The 21004-nt window shown below is 36.1% G+C and overlaps 1 protein-coding gene across 7 annotated transcripts in view; it reads left to right on the top strand.

Moving 5' to 3' along the window:
* The window catches only part of ATRX (ATRX chromatin remodeler), a 234116-nt gene that overhangs the window by 134798 nt on the left and 78314 nt on the right, over positions 1-21004 (top strand). For all 7 annotated transcript variants that reach the window (XM_082610811.1, XM_082610808.1, XM_082610806.1 and 4 more), the window contains 6 exons: positions 1812-1949; positions 3467-3642; positions 5012-5129; positions 11436-11566; positions 13496-13584; positions 13714-13886. In XM_082610811.1, the coding sequence (XP_082466937.1) occupies positions 1812-1949; positions 3467-3642; positions 5012-5129; positions 11436-11566; positions 13496-13584; positions 13714-13886 (825 nt within the window). The remainder of the gene's footprint in view (positions 1-1811; positions 1950-3466; positions 3643-5011; positions 5130-11435; positions 11567-13495; positions 13585-13713; positions 13887-21004) is intronic.

Below are 21004 nucleotides of genomic sequence, written 5' to 3'. Positions count from 1 at the left end.
TACTTCTCCCAGAAGTGATGTGTGACAATACACATGGAGTATTGCCAACCAGGCACACTCATCCGAGCCTTGGTATCTAGAGTTTGGGCTTGGTCACATAGACATGGTTGACCACCCATGTGGGTGATCTTAGTCTCTAGCCCCTCCAGAAGTTGAGAAGATGCCACATGACCAAAGCTGCTCTCCCTTCATCCCCCATCATGTTAGCATAGACTATCTGATTTGTCCCAAGCCATCCAGGTGAGCAGAGATATTTTTATCAGGCCAGACATTCCAGGAGTTTAGAGGTTACCTCCCTAGAGGTGGAGGCAAAGGCTAAACTTTTCTTTGGGCCAGATTAATCCTTTACTACATATATGTATATATAGATAAAAATCACCCTTTCTGAGGTGGTTGTTTAAATACAAATGGGATCATAATATAGATATTGAAACTCTTCTTTTTGTTTAATAATATAAATAACATATTTGGCATATCTTTCAAGGTTATTACGTAGAAATCTACATCATTAATTTTAGTTCTGTGACATTCCATTATAGCATAGTTTTATTAACCCCCTTTGCCAAGCTTCTAAGTTGTTTCCAATTTTCCACCCTAAACAGACAATACTTCAGAGAATATTTTATGTATCTTGGGGTACTCCTGGAAGTATATCTTAAGGATAAATTCCTAGAAGTTGAAATTTGGGTCAAGGGTGCACATATTTTATATTTTAAGAGATACTGTAAAATTGTCTTCCAGAATGTTTGATACTAATTTAGACTTCCACAAAGAATATATGAGAGTACCTGCTTCACCACACCCTCATGAACACTGAATATTAGGTGGTAGAAATCATTTAAATCACTTCTGTAAAAGGTAATTTACAAGGCAAGATACATATTTTAGTTTTTAGAAAGTCGATTAGTAATTTAAAAATGTCTTACTATTCATGTAGCCCCATCTAAATACTGAATAACAGTTGTGTTATTTGATCAGGCATACTGAAGCAGTTACTTTTGAAATCACATAGAAGATGCATTTTCTATAATGCCTAACATATAGGGGATAATTTGACAACTGCTGTTGTTTAAATCAATATTTAAGTAATTTGTGTGTACTTGTTAAGCAGCAAGCAAATTGTGTTTATAGGATGCTTTAGCAAAGAATACATATGGTTATTTTCATAAAATAATCATATGTATTTATTTTGAAAGAGTCACTCTCAGCTGTGAGATCTTTTACAGCTTGGAAAGTGTTTTCCCCCCAACCCCCATACCCATGTAACAATCAGTTTAGTGGTCCTTTATCAGTTAAATTTTTCCCCAGCAATGGGTATTAGTTATTAGGAATAAGTCAAATGGGAAATACTACTTGGCCTATTGTGATTTATATATTATTTCTTAAAATGTAACTTGTGAAATTTGTCGTTTCATGTATATATAAATTGCTTTTAGTCTCAGTTGATAGTTTTAACTTGATACATTAGTGCTGAAATGTATCTTTAGATACTGTTTTTCATTTGTAAAAGATACTTTTTTTTTCAGATACCCCAGATTTCTTGGGATCTTTTCATCTGTGTGATTATTTCTATTCTTGCCTATTTTTGTACTCTCAGAGAACCTTAAGTACCAGCCATAGTTGTACTTTAATACTCTACTTTAATAAAATTAATACTAGTGAGAGCCACATTAACCATATACAGACAAAATATAACTTATCAGGATGTTGTTTTATCTTTCCACAAGAGCAGCACTGTAAAACGATTAACTTTACTTAAATGGATTATATTTTTAGTTTTATTATATGTTAATTAAATGTTGTCTTTCTAGGCCCTGACTTTGTTGTTTGTGATGAAGGCCATATTCTAAAAAATGAAGCATCTGCTGTTTCAAAAGCTATGAATTCTATACGATCAAGGAGGAGGATTATTTTAACGGGAACCCCACTTCAAAATAACCTAATTGAGTGTGAGTCAATATCTGTAGTTATGCTATAGAGTATTGGCATTGCCTCAGATATATTTTTGCCACATCACCATCTGCCTATCTTTAGTTTATTCTAGTATAGTCTCTGACCATGAACTACATAGGTCCATTCTTAGTCTACTGTGAAAGTATACCATTCATTTCAAGTGGAATATTTTGTTTTGTTTTGTTTTGTTTTGCGGTACGCGGGCCTCTCACTGCTGTGGCCTCTCCCGTTGCGGAGCACAGGCTCCGGACGCGCAGGCTCAGTGGCCGTGGCTTACGGGCCCAGCTGCTCCACGGCATGTGGGATCCTCCCAGACTGGGGCACGAACCCGTGTCCCCTGCATCGGCAGGCGGACTCTCAACCACTGCGCCACCAGGGAAGCCCATCAAGTGGAATGTTTTATAAATATAAATGGTAAACCACAGTCAAGAGGTGTGCCATTATGAGTGTTCAAATACAAATATAGAATTTAAAGTATATGCAAGGTATCAGAAGTCTTAATGATTGCTTAAAAAATACAAATGCATTTGTGACTATTCAGAGATATTGTAACAAAATATATCCAGTTTTGGAGGAGGTACTGATAGGAAATTGAAAAGAAATGCTAAGCATGAAAGTTTTAGGAAGGTGGAGATTGGAGGAGAGCTATGTTGAATTGATGTCAGGATATAGTTTGCTGAGGCTGAGGATAGATGATGTGAACCCAGGGAAGTGACTTGTGAATTTCCCTCATTTTCATGTGTGTGGTGGCTTTATAAAGAGGGAACATGAGTTACTCGGCAAATAACAAATTGAAATTTCCCATTGTAATCTGTTCTGATAGCTTTTCGTTATTTTTATGTTATTTACATTCTTTTGGTGTATTTATAGTTACTGTTTTCTATTTTATTATTTGTAATACTGGTTATTGTCTCACTTTGTCCTTGTTTATATTTATCTATAATATGTGTCTATATTTTTGTCTCTTCCAGTTTCCCCCTTTTCTGTTGCCCCATTTATAGACTGTTGCCCTGTTTCACATTGTGGTCCTGTATAGTATAGGGCAACTGATTACTCTGTTAAGGACTTCTGGAACTAAATCAGTTAATACGAAATTTGATATAGTAGTTTATTACCTGATTTTATTATTTTGATTCAGTATCTATGTTTTTTTCACAAGATTCCCTTGCTGACCATAAAATCATGGTTAGAATTATAAAGCAGTTGTTTTATACTCAGTATCTATTAAAAAGACTAGTGAGTTCAAATAAAATGTTCTTTGGTGTTTTCTTAAACATTCATGTCTAGAATTTTGAGATGGGTTTTATTTGAGTTTCTCATCTGATTTAGGTAATCCAGTTCTAGATCATACTGATAACCAGTATTAGTCTACACTCAGTTTGGTGTTCTTTCTTTGTAGCTTAATTGTAATGCTTCCATGGCATGCCTTTTTGACACGAGCATTTTATCAGAGAATTGTTCTCAGTTCTTTTAGCCGTTACTGTTGTTAATGAACTAATATCTTCTTTCTTAGATCATTGCATGGTTAACTTTATCAAAGAAAATTTGCTTGGATCCATTAAGGAGTTCAGGAATCGATTTATAAATCCAATCCAAAATGGTCAGTGTGCAGATTCTACCATGGTAGATGTCAGAGTAATGAAAAAACGTGCTCACATTCTCTATGAAATGTTAGCTGGATGTGTTCAGGTACAAGTACATTCCACAGTAATAAAATATTGTTACTTTGATATATTGCAATCTCAAAATGTTTTCTGAATTCAAACTTTGTGTTTTCTTTCTCCTTTCAGTATGTATCAGTAGTTTTATAGTTAAATCTCTTTGCAGTCTCTTCCAAAGTTTATGCAGCATTGAACTTAAAAAAATTGCATTGAGAGGTTTAGAACATAATTGATTAATTCATTTGCTGGGTGTATAACTTCATATGTTAATATGTTCCTGTTTAGATTTTCTCATCCTTAAGATAGGGAGTATGTAAAAGGAACACAGCTATTATGATTAAGAAATTTCTGTGCTCACCTAATTCTATAGTATAGTATTCCAAACCTCATTTGTTTGAAATGGTTTTAGGAAAGGCAGTTATGAATTATGAGTGAAGCTATATTAATGTAATCCTGAAGAAACAGTTTTATTAATTCCAAGTACATACAGTAACCTTAATGGGCTAATAGTGTTGTTTACACACGGATCTTCAGTAAACCTTTGTTATAATGAGTAGATAAGTATGTAGAGACTGACCAGTTGGTCAGTGTGCATTTTTTCTTAGTTCTGTATTTTTCTTAAGACACTAGATATTAATGGTAGCAAAACAGATGTAACAGATGAGACAGGCTATCCTTTTGACTGAATATACTACCATTACATAAGGTGAAGTCATCCTGTTTGTTCAGGTTAGCCAGAGGTACTAGCTAGTACTGTATTTCTGTATTACTGCTGCTACTTAGGCAGTGTTTTTCTGGTTTAGGTAGTCATTTGTATCTAGCACATTAGTGTTCTTTCTTTCCTGTTCCTATATTAAATGGTTTCAAGAGTGCCTATACTTGGCTTGTTTTCTCAGTTGGGCAAACATTCCCCCTGATGTTATGTGTTATCCTCTGGCATGTTGGCACATCTTACCCAAAGGATAACCCAGACTGCATCAAACTTTGATTCAACGGTTTTACTGTATGATTAAAGCAAGTCTTTTTGCTAGCACTACCTACCATATCCCCTCCCCACCTTTTTTTCTTTTCTTTCTTTCTATATAGAGGAGACCATTTGAAAACCTAAATTGCTCACTTGGTAATATGGCCACTTCAATTTAAAACCTGCCTGGTGTGTTGCAGTATCTTTTTACCAGTGCATCATATTGTATAGTCACATGAAATACATTAACTTCAATTATATGGGATCATTGTGTGATTAAAGAGGGTAAATATGTTTAAGTAAATGTTTTCTTATATGTCTGGTACCTATTTATTTATGTACATTTTTTTAGTTGCAAGCAATGATAATTCTTAGAACAGTTAGTTCCTGTCATATATTTAACTAATTTTCATTCTCTTTCTATTAATTGCAGAGGAAAGATTATACAGCATTAACAAAGTTCTTGCCTCCAAAACATGAATACGTGTTAGCTGTGAGAATGACTCCTATTCAGTGCAAACTCTATCAGTACTACTTAGATCACTTGACAGGTAACAAATACACTTAGTTTATTGTTTTTGTTTTCTCTCTTAAAGCATTCTTTTTCTGAAGAATGCTGTCTTGATAATTTCACCAAGTCAGTTGTTCTTTTGCAATTTTACATTTGCATAAAATGGGTATGTTTATATTGTAAAAGCACAAAATATTTCTAATTTAAAAAACTAATATTCAAGATAAATAAAATTCCAGTGTATTATTTAAAAAATATCCAACCACATTAATAATAAAAAACCTGTAAATCAAATTTATGAAATCATTTCCTAGGTATCAAATTGACAAAGTTTGAAGGGAAAAAAAGGCAAAATACAAAGCACCGCACATATTATGTCCCAATGTTACAGTAAAAATATGCACAAATGCCTAAAATACACAAAAATGTTAATAACAGGTTATTTTCTGGGTGATGACATTATGCGGAACTTTATTTTGTACTAGTTTCTATGTGATTTTTAAAAATACAATGAATAGATATTGTTTCGTCATCAGTAAACTCACGTGTTTGTGTGTGTCTGTGTGCCCAAGGTTGTCACTGTTCACAGAGTAAAACTTTAGTTTCTGTTTGGTCTGGAGTGAATTTTTTTACTTGTAAGTCACTTTATTCTGGTACCTTTCCCCAGGTGATGTGCCAGATTTATTTAGGAGCTACAGGTTAGAAGGCACCCTTCAGCCATTGTGGATACAATAGTTGATCAAAAAATAATGGAGGGTGGAGGTGTATACACACATATTAGAATGATACTTCATATCCTATCAATAGTTAAAGTAATACTCTTTGTGACAGCAGTGCATTTTTTTTTTTTTTTTTTTTTTTTTTTGCTGTACGCGGGCCTCTCACTGCTGTGGCCTCTCCCGTTGCAGAACACAGGCTCCGGACACACAGGCTCCGCGGCCATGGCTCGCGGGCCCAGCCGCTCCGCGGCATGTGGGATCTTCCAGGATCGGGGCACGAACCCGTGTCCCCTGCATCGGCAGGCGGACTCTCAACCACTGCGCCACCAGGGAAGCCCAGCAGTGCATTTTAGAAAGTAGAATAATGATGATAGTCCTCAACAGTTGTTCTGCTTTGGGGAAAAGAGGATTTGAATGTTTTTATTTTATAGAAATGTTGTTTTGCTGTATTATAAAAACAATTTTCTGACTGACTTTTGGAAGGAGATCATTTGCAGCAAGGCACACAGTTTCATTTGTATAGTAATCATAAGCTATTAGATTTATTCTATCAGTACCATTCTGTTTTGAATGACAAAACTTGCAGACATGATTAAGTAACCAAATATAGAAATTCCAATGAGAGAGAGAAAGAGAGGGATTATCAGACCTATGTTTCATTAATCTCTGAGTAATAAAGGGTACTAAATTTGGTCATTTAATATTTTCTCCATTTGAAATTTTGTTTTATTGTGAGGAATGTACTAGATGTTTTCAAATATTAAAGAATCAGTTGTCTTTAATAACCAACAGCAAAATGTTAATAGCTCATGTATAGATATTAAAATGTACTCTTTGAGAGCAGTACAGTATTTAAGAATTAAAGGGACCTCATTCTTTGTGACTTCAGTTGATAGGAGTAAATATCTAAAGTACTAATTGCCAAAGCTTCTAAACTCAGAAAGGTATAATTGCTAAATTATTATCTGATGCCATGAATCTTTCAGTCATGAGAATGTCTTGGGTTTTCCCCCTACTAAATGTGATGTTTTATTTTCCTTAAAGTAGAATAAACTGAGTTAATAGCCCCCTTGAAAAAACTTCCATAAAAAGCTAAATGGATTATATTAAAGGTTACTTTATCTTGATTCTCACTGAAATCATCAAAGTGTTTCTCCCAAAATGTCACTCACCTATCTCACTTGCATTTAAAATGTTTGGTATTTTTTCTGTTACATATTCCAGAAATTCTTTTGTTTCTATATTTGACTCTTTTTATATTTGACTTGGCTTTTAAAAGTTCACATAAACTTTGCTTTTGATACTAGCAACAATTTGATGTTAGTTTTAGTAGTGATAATTTATAATATATTTAATATTTACAGAATTAAAGTCATGAGAGGCTAAATTTAATGAATTTCAAGAAAATTAACATCCTCTTAATTTTCCTTTGTTCTCTAAAAAGTATCCCGCAGTCTTCCCTTTTACCATCAAGTGTCAGAAGTTTATATTTACATGTAAGCCTCTGCCTTCAGTAAACAACTTTAGGTTTTACAAGTGTGAATACTTAGTTTTCAAACAGCCTGATTTTAAGCCTAAATCAGTATTAAAATCCATACACTAGGGCCTCCCTGGTGGCGCAGTGGTTGAGAGTCCGCCTGCCGATGCAGGGGATGCGGGTTCGTGCCCCGGTCTGGGAGGATCCCATGTGCCGCGGAGCGGCTGGGCCCGTGGGCCATGGCCGCTGGGCCTGCGCGTCCGGAGCCTGTGCTCCGCAACGGGGGAGGCCACAGCAGTGAGAGGCCCGCATACCGCAAAAAAAAAAAAAAAAAAAAAAAAAAAAAAAAAAATCCATACACTGTCTTAAGGAATGCAAAAATGGAGCACATAAAAAGACAGTCCACAAATTGGAAGAAAATATTTGTAAGTCACTTTCCTAAAAGGGGGATAATATCCAGAATATATAAAGAACTCTTACAACCTAACAACAACAACAATGAAAAACCAAACAAGCCGATTCAAAAATGGGCAAAGTTTTCAACAGACATTTCTCCAAAAAAGATATACAAATGACTGATAAGCACATTAAAAGATGCTCTACATCATCATTAATTATTCAGGAAATGTAAATTGAAACCAAGAGATACCACTTCACACCCAATAGGATGACTATCAGATAAAGAAAGATAATAAGTGTTGGCAATGATACGGAAAAATTAGAACCCTGGTGCATTGCTGCTAGGAATATAAAATGGTACAGCTCCTGTGGAGAAAGTAGTGTGGCAGTTACACAAAGAGTTAAACAGAGAGTTACCATATGATCCAGCAATTCCACTTCTAGGTAGAATTCCACTTTCAAAATAATTGAAAGCAAGAACTCTAATAGATACTTACCCATTCATGTTTACATAGCATTATTTATAATAGCCAAAAAGATGGAAGCAATCCAAGTCTTCCTCAGGTAATGAGTAGATGAACAAAATGTGTGATATATGCAAACAATAGAATATTACAGTCTTAGAAAGAAATCCTGACATGAACGGATCCTGAAGACATCATGTTAAATGAAATAAGCCAGACACAAAAGGACAAATCCTGTGTGATTACACTTAGAGGTGCCTGGAATAGTCAGATTCATTTAATGGGTACAGAGTTTCTGTTTAGGATGATGGAAAAAAGTCTTAGAAATGGAGAGTGCTGATGGTTGCACAACATTTCAGTTATACTTAATACCACTGAACTGTACTCTTAAAAATAGAGAACAGTATTATCCTTTTGTCTCTAAAAATGAATGGGTCTAAGTGCCACACATTAGAGGTTGATTCAGTGGTTCTGGAGTAGGGCTCAGGCAGCTGCATTTTTATAAGCCCTCTAGGTGATTTTGATGTACCCTCTGCTTGAGTATCACTGCTCTAACTGATGCTCAGCATGGTTGGCCATCAGGGAAATGTAAATCAAAACCAGAACAAGATACAGGCATACCTCAGCTTCTTAAGTGTTCAAGTGAAAGGAAGACTCCCTTGTCTTTATGTATTTACTTGCCCTTTTTTGTGCTTGTATTTCCAAATAAAGCCATTTGGCATCAAAACATTTTTTTTTAGGATAGAATGATTCAATAATAATTGTCAGTTCTCTTGTATAGAGAACATTTTTCTGTGGATGTTTATTTGGCTAACTTATTAGCATATTCTTTTTATGTGGTTCCCATTCCTCACAAAGAATATCAACTCTAACACATATCAGTACTGTAGGTAGGGGAGACTTCAGTTTTTCCCCTTTAACATTCTACCCTAGCCAGTTAGGCCTAAAAGTCTTAAGAAATTTTTTTAGAATAGAAGATGTTTATGGTATGTACAAGAGTAGTTCTCACCCACCAAAATAAAAATTGACTTTAATCAGCCTTTCTTGGAGAATAAATGGTAGTTGTTTAGCTTACTAATTTTTGAAATCTCTCATTTCTTCACATTAATTTAAAAAACTCATAAGGCTTTCAATATTGGATAGAACAGCTAGGCAGAAGATCAGCAAGGAAATAGAAGACTTGAAAAGCACTTATGAATCAACTAGGCCTAACTGACATCTGTAGAACAGTCCATCCAATAGGAGCAGAATACACATTCCTCTTGAGTGCACATGGAACATTCTCCAAGATAAACCATATTTTAGAGCATAACACAAGCCTCATTTAATATAAAAGAATAAAATCCACACAAAATATTTTCTTTAACCACATTAGAATGAAATTACAAACCAATAACTGAAGGAAAGTGAGAAAATTCACAAATATGTGTAAATAACATGCTCTTAAGTAACCAATGAGTCAAAAGAAGAAATCACAAAGGAAATTAGAAAACATTTAGAGGTAAATGAAAATGAAAACATAAGATACTAAAATAGGGGATGCAGGTAAAGCAATGCTTCCAGGGAAATTTATGGCTGTAAATGCCTATATTAAGAAAGAAGATCTCAAATTTATAACTAACTTTCTACCTTAAGAAACTAAAGTAAGAGCAAACTGAACCCAAGGCAAGAAGAAGGAAGGAGATAATGAAGACTAATCAGAAATAAATATAAAGGAAAAAAGGAAAACAGTAGAGAAAATTATTGAAACCAAAACTTGGTTTTTTGAAACAATCAAGATAATTGATAACTCTTTAGTTGTACTTACAAAGTAATAAATAGAGCAGATACAAATAACTAAAATCAAGAATGAAAGAGCATTACTACTGACCTTACAGAAATAAAAGAATTAGAAGGGAATGCTATGAACAGTTGTATATCAAGAAATTAGATGCCTCAATTTTCACAGCAATGATTTCTGTCATACACAGTGGAAATACCTCTATCAGGCAAAATAATCAGTACCAGACGTTTATGCATTCTTATTCATATTTCATATTATTACTGAATATACTCCTGTCCCTCATGGAGAGAAGACATTAATTATCAGTGAATTTACATCTTTTAAAACTGTGGACAGAAAAATGTTATTGCTTAAATGCTGTTTTTTAAAAAAGTCAGCTTTGGGCTTCCCTGGTGGTGCAGTGGTTAAGAATCCACCTGCCAATGCAGGGGACACGGGTTCCAGCCCTGGTCGGGGAAGGTCCCACATGCCACGGAGCAACTAAGCCCATGCGCCACAACTACTGAGCCTGCACTCTAGACCCCGTGAGCCACAACTACTGAGCCTGCGTGCCACAGCTATTGGAGCCTGTGCGCCTAGAGCCCGTGCTCCACAACAAGTGAAGCCACCACAATGGAAGCCTGTGCACCGCAATGAAGAGTAGGCCCTGCTTGCCGCCACTAGAGAAAGCCCGTGTGCAGCAACAGAGACCCAATACAGCCAAAAATAAATTTATTAAAAAAAAAGTCAGCTTTGTTCTTCTGTGTTTTACCCTCTTGATGATTTTGTCATATTAATGAAATGTGCATTCATTTAATTTTCACTTCATTTTCATATAAAATATATAATTTTGTTGAAATTACTCTGGGCAAAAGAAATCTATTTTTTCCAACATGAAAAACATAAGTTTTAGAGGTAGTTTTTTTTTGGTGTAAGAATAATTGAAAAGAGTTGCTAAAATGCTGTATATAGAGAGTGGCTTTATCTAAAGCAGAAGTTCGTAATCTAGGGTCTATGGTTAGAATCTAGGACCTGAATAAGAAAAAAATTACATGTTTTCACTAACCTCTATCAAAAATACAGCATTTTTCCAATTATTAATGTAGGCAACAAACCAAAGTAGTATTAATATTAATTGTGACTTTGTTACCACTAGAAATCAGAAATATTTCTATATATTATCGTCATTACCGATATCTCAAATTTACCTTTATCAATGCTTCAGAATTTCAGGCAGTTGTTAAAATTACTGCTATAGTTTGTTATTTAATGCATTAATAAGGTACACATACCACTATATCAAAAGCTTGTTTTTAAACATCTTGATAATTTCTGTATAATGGGTTTCTTTTGTAACCCTATTTATTTTATATGTTTTGAAATTTTCTGAGAAAGAGGGCCTATAAGATTCTCTACATGGGCAAAGGAGTCCGAGGCACAGATAAAGGCCCTAATTTAGAAACACCTTGGTTGAGTTAGAAAATTCTTATGTCTTAACATTAACTCTTTTTTTTCTTTTGATCAGGTGTAGGTAATAGCAGTGAAGGTGGAAGAGGAAAGGCAGGTGCAAAACTTTTCCAAGATTTTCAGATGTTAAGTAGAATCTGGACTCATCCTTGGTGTTTGCAGCTGGACTACATTAGCAAAGAAAATAAGGTAAATCAACTAACCTAAAGTTGATCAAAAGGTATCTGTTGGAAGCAGAATAACTTTAGGAAAAAGGTTGATCTGTATAGACGTACTGTATATTCAAAAATTTTTTTTCTTTTTGGTACAGTAATTCAACTTATTTTATTTCTAGTTAATTACTATATGTTTGAATGCATTGTGATTATGGAAGGAGTGTTAAATGTTAATCTTATTAAAAAATTTTTATTGAAATATAGCTGATTTACAATGTTGTGTTAGTTTCAGGTGTACAGCAAAATGAATCAGTTATACGTATACAGATATCCACTCTTTTTTAGATGCTTTTACCATATAGGTCATTACAGAGTATTGAGTTCCCTGTGCTATGCAGCAGGTCCTTATTAGCTATCTATTTTATATATAGTAGTGTGTATATGTCAATCCCAATCTCCCAGTTTATCCCTCCCCCACCTTCCCCCTGGTAACCATAAGATTGTTTTCTATATCTGTAACTCTATTTCTGTTTTGTAAATAAGTTCATTTGTACCCTGTTTTTAGATTCCACATATAAGTGATATCATGCGATATATGTCCTCTAACTTACTTGACTCAGTATGACAATCTAGGTCCGTCCATGTTGCTGCAAATGGCATTGTTTCATTCTTTTTTATGGCTGAGTAATATTCCATTGTATATATGTATCACATCTTCTTTTTCCATTGGTCTGTTGATGGACGTTTAGGTTGCTTCCATGTCCTGGCTATTGTAAATAGTGCTGCAGTGAACATTGGGATGCACATATCTTTTTGAATTATGGTTTTCTTTGGGTATATGCCCAGGAGTGGGATTGGATTGCTGGCTCATATGGTAGCTCTGTTTTTAGTTTTTTAAGGAACCTCCATACTCTTCTCCATAGTGGCTGTACCAGTTTACATTCCCACCAACAGTGTAGAAGGGGGTTCCCTTCTCTCCACACCCTCTCCAGTCTTTATTGTTTGTAGATTTTTTGATGATGGCCATTCTGACTAGTGTGCGGCGATACCTCACTGTAGTTTTGATTTGCATTTCTCTAATAATTAGTGATGTTGAGCATATATTCATATGCTTTTTGGCCATCTGTATATGTTCTTTGGAGAAATGTCTATTTAGATCTTCCGTGCATTTTTTGATTGGTTTGTTTGTTTTTTTGATATTGAGCTGCATGAGCTGTTTGTATGTTTCGGAGATTAATCCCTTGTCAGTCTCTTCATTTGCAAATATTTTCTCCCATTCTGTGGGTTGTCTTTCTGTTTTGTGTATGGTTTCCTGTGCTGTGCAAAAGGTTTTAAGTTTCATTAGATCCCATTTATTTATTTTTGTTTTTATTTTCATTACTCTAGGAGGTGGGTCAAAGAAGATCTTGCTGCGATTTATGTCTGAGTGTTCTGCCTGTGTTTTCCTCTAAGAGTTTTTATAGTCTCTGGCCTTACACTTAAGTCTTTAATCCACTTTGAGTTTATCTTTTGTGTATGGTGTTAGAGAGTGTTGTAATTTCATTCTTTTACATGTATCTGTACAGTTTTCCCAGCACCACTTATTGAAGAGGCTGTCTTTTCTCCATTGTATGTTCTTGCCTCCTTTGTCATAGATTAACATCTTGCATAACCATAATAAAATGGTCAAAATTAAGAAATTAACATTGGGTTAGTACTATTAACTAAACAATAGACATTAATTGGATTTCATCAGTTTTTGTACTTACATCCTTTTTCTTTTTCATGATTCAATCCAAGATTTCACATTTTGTTTATTATTGATATCTGTGACGTCTCCTTTATTTTTTCTAATCTGTGATAGTTCTTCAGTTCTTCCTTATCTCATCACAATTAACTTATCCTTAAATGAAATAAACATTATATAATTTCTAGTATAAATTGATATAAATTCTTAAAACATTCATCTTTTTTTTTTCTCTAGGGATATTTTGATGAAGACAGTATGGATGAATTTATAGCTTCAGATTCTGAAGAAACCTCCATGAGTTTAAGCTCTGATGATTATACAAAGTAAATTGAATACTTTTTGTGCCCTGTGTTGACATGTTTAAAATCCCTACTTGCTGATCATCCTCTAGTAATTGGCACTTGTATCTTTCCTGTGTTTTCCTAATACTTTGAATTTGTTCTTTTTTTTAGAAAGAAGAAAACAAAGGGGAAAAAGGGGAAAAAAGATAGTAGCTCAAGTGGAAGCGGCAGTGACAATGATGTTGAAGTGATTAAAGTCTGGAATTCAAGATCTCGAGGAGGTGGTGAAGGAAATGTGGATGAAACAGGAAACAATCCCTCAGTTTCTTTAAAGCTGGAAGAAAGTGAGTCTGATAAATGTTGTGTTTATCATGGAACATTGATTTAGAAAATATCATATCATTGTAATGTCAGTGCTTTTTTCAGTTATTAATAATTATCCTCACTAGTTGGCTCAAAGGAATATCTTTCCTCAATTGGTAAGCATCTAGGATAATCAGATACAAGTAATAACAACAAATATTTGATGAATGTTGAATTACAAGCAAGCCATTGTGCTCTCTCTGGTATTTAAGAGGAAGGGAAAAAAGAAAAACTAACATTTATTCACATGTATATGCCTAAACTCTGTATTATTTTCACTCCACATGTTAGCTAACTTAATTCTTGAGCAGCCTCGCAATGCTGTTATATCTTTATTTTTATAAATGATTGGTAGAAGTGGGATTCAGACCTAGATATAGCCCATTTCAAACCCACCAGGGTAATTTCACTTAACTACTATATAAAAGTGGAAGCATTTCAGATGATAAACTATGATTACAATTCATTTTATACAGTAAAACTAGTTTCATTGGTTTAGTCTTTTTTTCCTTTTTAATTCTTCATAATCTATATTTATTGTCTCTAGGTTTCCCCTGTGTCAGGTACAGTTTGTCATCTGTTTCTCTTTCTCTTTCTTTCTTTCTCTTGTGCATGAGTGTATACTCAGTGAAAGTCTTCCGTTGAACTTCCCAATGGCTAAAGTTATCTTTACTCATATCTACATTTGAAGGTTTAGTGTTCAGGCTCTGTATACTCCTAGTGCAGCCTGACTGGGTGTTTAGGAACTCCAGTGCTGGGAACAGATAATCTGAATATTTGAAATATCAAATATCTAGAAACAAAACAGTGTAAATAACTCTAAATATGTGGCATTTGCGAATCATGGAGCAAAGCAGTAGAGACCATCTGAGAAGAGAGATGTGGATGCCAGCTAGGTGAATGATCCTGTGCACAGACAAGCTTAGCTGGTCTCAGGCCTGCAGCTGAACAAATTTGGTGATTCCTTGATAAACATTTCTCTCTTCAGTACCTCCTTGGAATAGACAGATGGCAGCCTAACCACAGACCCTGGCTTAATTCTCTAAGAAATCAGGGGAATAGTAAAAATTAAACTACAAAATTTCTTTTCTTGTTTTTCTCTCCCGTTACCCCATAAAGGCATTTTATTATTAGCGTTCATCTTCCAACTAGATTTAAAGTATGCTTTTCTAAGAGTAGTAAAGGAATGGTTATAGTTTAATTGAACGTCGTGGGAAGCTCCTGTTATCTCCTCCCCTGGTCTCCTGACCTGCATTTTCACTTAAGTTCTCCTCAGTCTCTCATCTCATAATTAGAAATAAATAGCTTAAAGTTTATGTGTTCCTGGGAATGATTTTCTTAAAATATTCTTGTTAAATTTTTCTTATAACTTATGGTTAAGAGAAAAGAGAGTAGACTAACCATTGTGTCTCATACTGTGCTCTAAATGGATTACATAAAAGTATGCTGAGGTATTGATGTGTTCATCACTTGGAACTATAGATGGGGTCTTATGCAGCTGGGTCACCTTCAGAAATGAATAGCATCTTCCAGTTTTCCTGGTGTGCTATTGTAAGTACTATCGCTTTCCATATATGCCATAATATGGAAAAAATTTGAAAAGAACTGGAGTGGAGAGTAGGTTGCTACATGTTATGAACTTAAAAGCAGACAGGGAAGGCTGTGGGTTCCAAATGACAAACTTTGCCTACTTCTCTCTTGTGTTTGTTTCATTTTAGCTCTGTGCAGTCAAATAGAAGTCATTCATATATGGCTGTATTTTTTATTTATTGCAGCTATCTACATGTTTAGTTGATCAGAAACATTTTCTAGAACAAATGGATGATAAAAATCTATTTTTGTTCTTTACATCTAGATTAACTCTATATAAGGCTGAGTAGATCATAACACATGATCATATATACCTGGTACTGTGTAAGTGTTAAAAAGAAATCACTTTTTTTTTTTTTTTTTTGCCGTGCTGCATGGCTTGTGGGATCTTAGTTCCCTGACCAGATATAGCCTGGGACCTGGCAGTGAAAGTTCCGAGTCCTAACCGCTGGATCACCAGGGAATTCCCCTTGCAAATCACTTTCTTATAGTAAATGTAAGAAAACCTAAATAGGAAGTATTAAAGAGCCAAAATGTTGCACCTGGAAATTGAAATGGATATTAAATAAGTAGATGGCTATAACTGAGCTATGATTTTCACTGTATACTTCACTTTCTCTTCAAAGAATTTATGCTTAATTCTTTTGCAGTAGCTTTCTGAACTTTTTGAGAAGCAACACCTTGAATAAGTCATTTAAGTTTACCTTACAGCATCCACATCTCTGTGTTTTAGTTTAGTATCGTATTAGGACATTTTATGATGAGGAAATGCCTGTATATAAACTACTACAAAATATTTGATTTATTGTTTCAGCATAAGCATACCTTGTTTTATTGCACTTCACAGATACTGTGTTTTTGACAAATTGAAGGTTTGTGGCAACCCTGTGTTAAGCAAGTCTATCAGCACCATTTTTCCAACAGCAATTGTTCACTCCATATCTGTGTGTCACATTTTGTAATTCTCACAATATTTGAAACTTTTTTGTTATTATTATGTTTGTTATGGTGATCTGTGATCAGTCATCTTTGATGTTACTATTGTAATTGTTTTGGGGAGCCATGAACTGCACCCATGTAAGACAGGCAACTTAATTGATAAATTTTGTGTTGTGTGGGTTCTGACTGATCCACCGACTGGCCTGTCCCCTGTCTCTCTCCCTCTCCTCAGGCCTCCCTATCCCCTAAGACACAACAATATTGAAATCAGGCCAATTAATAACACTACAATGGCCTCTAAGTGTTCAAGTGAAAGGGAGACTTGCTTGTCTCTCACTTTAAATCAAAAGCTAGAAATGATTAAGCTTAGTGAGGAAGGCATGTTGAAAGCCAAGATAGGCCAAAACTAGGCCTCTTTGCCGAACAGTTAGCCAAGTTGTGAATTCAAAGGAAATGTTCCTGAAGGAAATTAAAAGTGCTATTCCAGTGAACACACGAATGATAAGAAAGTGAAACAGCCTTATTTCTGATATGGAGAAGTTGTTGTGGTCTGGATAGAAGATCAAACCAGCCACAACATTCTCTTAAGCCAAAGCCTAATCCAGAGTAAGACTTAGCTCTCTTCAATTGTATGAAGGCTGAGAGAGGTGGGGAAGCTGCAGAAGAAAAGTTTGAAGCTAATGGAGGTTGGTTTCATGAGGTTTAAGGAAAGAAGCCATCTCCGTAACATAAAAGTGCAAGGTGAAGCAGCATGTGGTGATGTAGAAGCTGCAGCGGGTCATCCAGAGGATCTAGCTAAGATAATTTATGAAGGTGGCTACACTAAACAACAGGTTTTCAGTGTAGACAGAACAGCCTTCTATTGGAAGAAGATGCTATTTAGGGCTTTCATAGCTGGAGAGGAGAAGTCGATGCCTAGCTTCGAAGCTTCAAAGAACAGGCTAAGTCTCTTATTAGGAGCTAATGTAGCTGGTGACTTCCAGTTGAAGCCAGTGCTCATTTACCATTCTGAAAATCCCAGGGCCCTTAAGAATTATGCTAAATCTGCTCTGCCTGTGCTTTATAAATGGAACAACAAAGCCTGGATGGCCTCACATCTGTTTACAGCATGGTTTACTGAGTATTTTAAGCTCACTGTTGAGACCGACTGGTCAGAAAAAAAAAAAAGATTCCTTTCAAAATATTTCTGCTCATTGACAGTAATTCTAAAATATTACTGCTCTTGGTCACCCAAGAGCTCTGATGGAGATGTACAACGAGGTTAATGTTGTTTTCAAGCCTGCTAACACAACATCCATTCTGCAGCCTATGGATCAAGGAGTCATTTCAACTCTCAAGTCTTATTATTTAAGAAGTACACTTTGTAAGGCTATAGCTGCCATAGACAGTGATTCCACTGATGGATCTGGGCAGAGTCAATTGAAAACCTCCTGGAAAGGATTCACCATTTTAGATGCCATTAAGAACATTCGTGATTCATGGGAAGAGGTCAAAATATCAACATTAACAGGAGTTGGGAAGCAGTTGATTCCAACCCTCATGGATGACTTTGAGGGGTTCAAGTCTTCAGAGTAGGAAGTCACTGTTGATGTGGTGGAAGTAGCAAGAGAACTAGAATTAGAAGAGCCTGAAGATGTGACTGAATTGCTGCAATCTCATGATAAAACTTTAATGGATGAAGAGTTGCTTCTTATGGATGAGCAAAGAGAATGGTTTCTTGAGATGGAATCTGCTCCTGGCGAAGATGCTGTGAAGATGGTGGAAATGACAACAGAGGATTTAGAACATTTCATAAACTTAGTTGATAAATCCATTGCAGGGTGTGAGAAGATTGACTCCCATTTTGAAAGAAGTTCTACTGTGGGTAAAATGCTGTCACACAGCATTGCATGCTACAGAGAGATCGTTCATGAAAGGAAGAGCCATTATCAATGCAGCAAACTTCATTGTCTTATGTTAAGAAATTGCCACAGCCACCCCAGTCATCAGCAACCACCACCCTGACCAGTCAGCAGCCAGCAATGTGGAGGCAAGACCCTCCACCAGCAAAAAGATTATGACTTGCTTCAACGAGACGATGCAAGCATTTTTTTAGTAATAAAGTATTTTAAAATTAAGGTATGTATATTGTTTTTTAAGACATAATGCTATTGCACACTTAATAGACTACAGAATAGTGTAGACCTAACTTTTATATGTAGTGGGAAACCAAAAAATTTGTGTGACTCGCTTTATTGTGATATTGGCTTTATTGTGATGGTCTGGAACCAAACCTGCAACATCTCTGAGGTATGCCTGTGTTTTCAGAGTAAGCTTTATCGGTGAGCATTTATATTTGAAAACAAACATAGAGTGGACTTGGAAAGGTTGCGGCACAGGAAGACCCTATGCTCACCTCCTCCCCTGAGCGCAGGGATCTACACCTAAACACAACACATTTCCTCTTGAAGAAGACCTGGGGGGCTGAATGAACTGGTGCTACCAATAGAAGAACCACATAGAAACTGGTAGGAAAGTCAGATACACGGTATCCATGGGAACCCCTCCTCTTTTGCAGTGATCTACAGTAGGGAGATGGATTGCTGAGGGATCCAAGTGCAGACACACTCACCCTGGGACACAGTGAAAAAACTTTAAAGGCACCTACAGTATATGTAAAGGAAATCTGTTTCCTAACCCTAGAGTTTCTGCCAAAATGACAGGGAACTGTTGGAGCCCTTGCCTGGGTAGGAGGCACTGGTGATCACTATTGTTTGGAGTTCCCTCCCCGGACTCCTCCTGCCCCATATCTGCTCCATCTCTAGCCGCCCCATCAAGGCAGCCTAAGGCCCAGCACTCTTCAGGGACCTGCCCCTGGACCAGGCCCTCTCCAGCTCCAGCTATCCTCCTAAGGCAGCCTTGGGTGCAGTATTTCCCAGGGGGCTGCCCCTGGACTGGGCCCTCCTTCAGGTTCTGTGGTCCCACCAAGGCAGCCTCAGGCATAGTGGTCCCCAAGGATTAACCCCAGCTGGTGCACACTGCAGCCCCATCTGGCCTGCCAAAGCCTCTAGGCACAAGTAGTCTACACAGGGAATGTTCCCACACAGGCATTTAATGTGCACATAGGGAATGTAATCAGTAATATTGAAAAATATGGTGATGGATGATAACTGGTCTTATTGTGGTTATCATTGCATACTGTATAAAAACATCTAATCACTATGTGGTGCATCTGAAGCTAATATTATATTGTATGTTAATTGTAACACAATTTAAAAACAAAATGTATATAATTTATTATATGGATATAATCTTTTGTGATAGAATCTTGGTATATGATATAGAACCATAATATTAACATTAACATACCATATTTATTTGTTCAACAAATGTTTATTGTGTTCTTACTGTGTGCCTGGGACAGCTCAAGAAGCTTGGGTTATATCAATGTGCAAAATACACTTACGGAGTTTACCATTCTACTAGTACTACTATTTATACATATAATATTTTAATGATATTCTACCTTTATTTCTAAAACTACAGTGTAGGTTTTAAAAATTTTATTTATTTTTGTTTGTGTTGGGTCTTCATTGCTGTGCGCAGGCTTTCTCTAGTTGCGGTGAGCGGGGCTCTTGTTGCGGTGGTTTCTCTTGTTGCGGAGCACAGGCTCTAGGCATGCGGGCTTCAGTAGTTGTGGCACGCAGGCTCAGTAGTTGTGGCTCATGGGCTCTAGAGTGCAGGCTCAGTAGTTGTAGTGCACGGGCTTAGTTGCTTTGCGACATGTGGGATCTTCCCAGACCAGGGCCTGAACCCGTGTCCCCTGAATTGGCAGGTGGATTCTTAACCACTGCACCACCAGGGAAGCCCTACAGTGTAGTTTTTTAAGGAATCTCCATACTCTTCTCCATAGTGGCTGTATGAATTTACATTCCCACCAATAGTGTAGGAGAGTTCCTTTTTCTCCACACCCTCTCCAGCATTTATTATTTGTAGACTTTTTTATGATGGCCATTCTGACTGGTGTGAGGTGATGGAGGTTCCTTAAAAAACTAAAAAATAGGGATACCATATGATCCTGCAACCCCAGTCCTGGGCATATATACAGAGAAAAACATAATTCACAAAGATACATGCACCCCAGTGTTCATTGCAGCACTATTTACAGTAACCAAGACATGAAAGGAACCTAAATGTCCATCAACAAATGAATGGATAAAGAAGAATTGGGGTGTGTGTGTGTGTGTGTGTGTGTGTGTGTATACACACACACACACACATATGTATACAGTGGAATATTACTCAGCCATAAAAAAGAATGAAATAATGCCATTTGCAGCAACATGGATGGACCTAGAGATTATCATACTAAGTGAAGTAAGTCAGAAAGAGAAAGACACATACCATACGATATCATTTATATGTGGAAGATCAAAAAAGAAAAATGATACAAATGAACTTATGTACAAAACAGAAATAGACCCACAGACAGAAAACAAACTTATGGTTACCAAAGGGGAAAGGGGAGGAGGGATAGATTAGTTTGGGATTAACATATGCACACTACTATATATAAAATAGATGATCAACA

Source organism: Mesoplodon mirus (assembly GCF_964341445.2).
Source record: "Mesoplodon mirus genome assembly, chromosome: X".
In the NCBI taxonomy this organism is placed as follows: Eukaryota; Metazoa; Chordata; class Mammalia; order Artiodactyla; family Ziphiidae; genus Mesoplodon; species Mesoplodon mirus.
The sequence above is the reverse complement of the archived record's forward strand: the minus strand, read 5'-3'. Positions and strand labels throughout refer to the sequence as shown.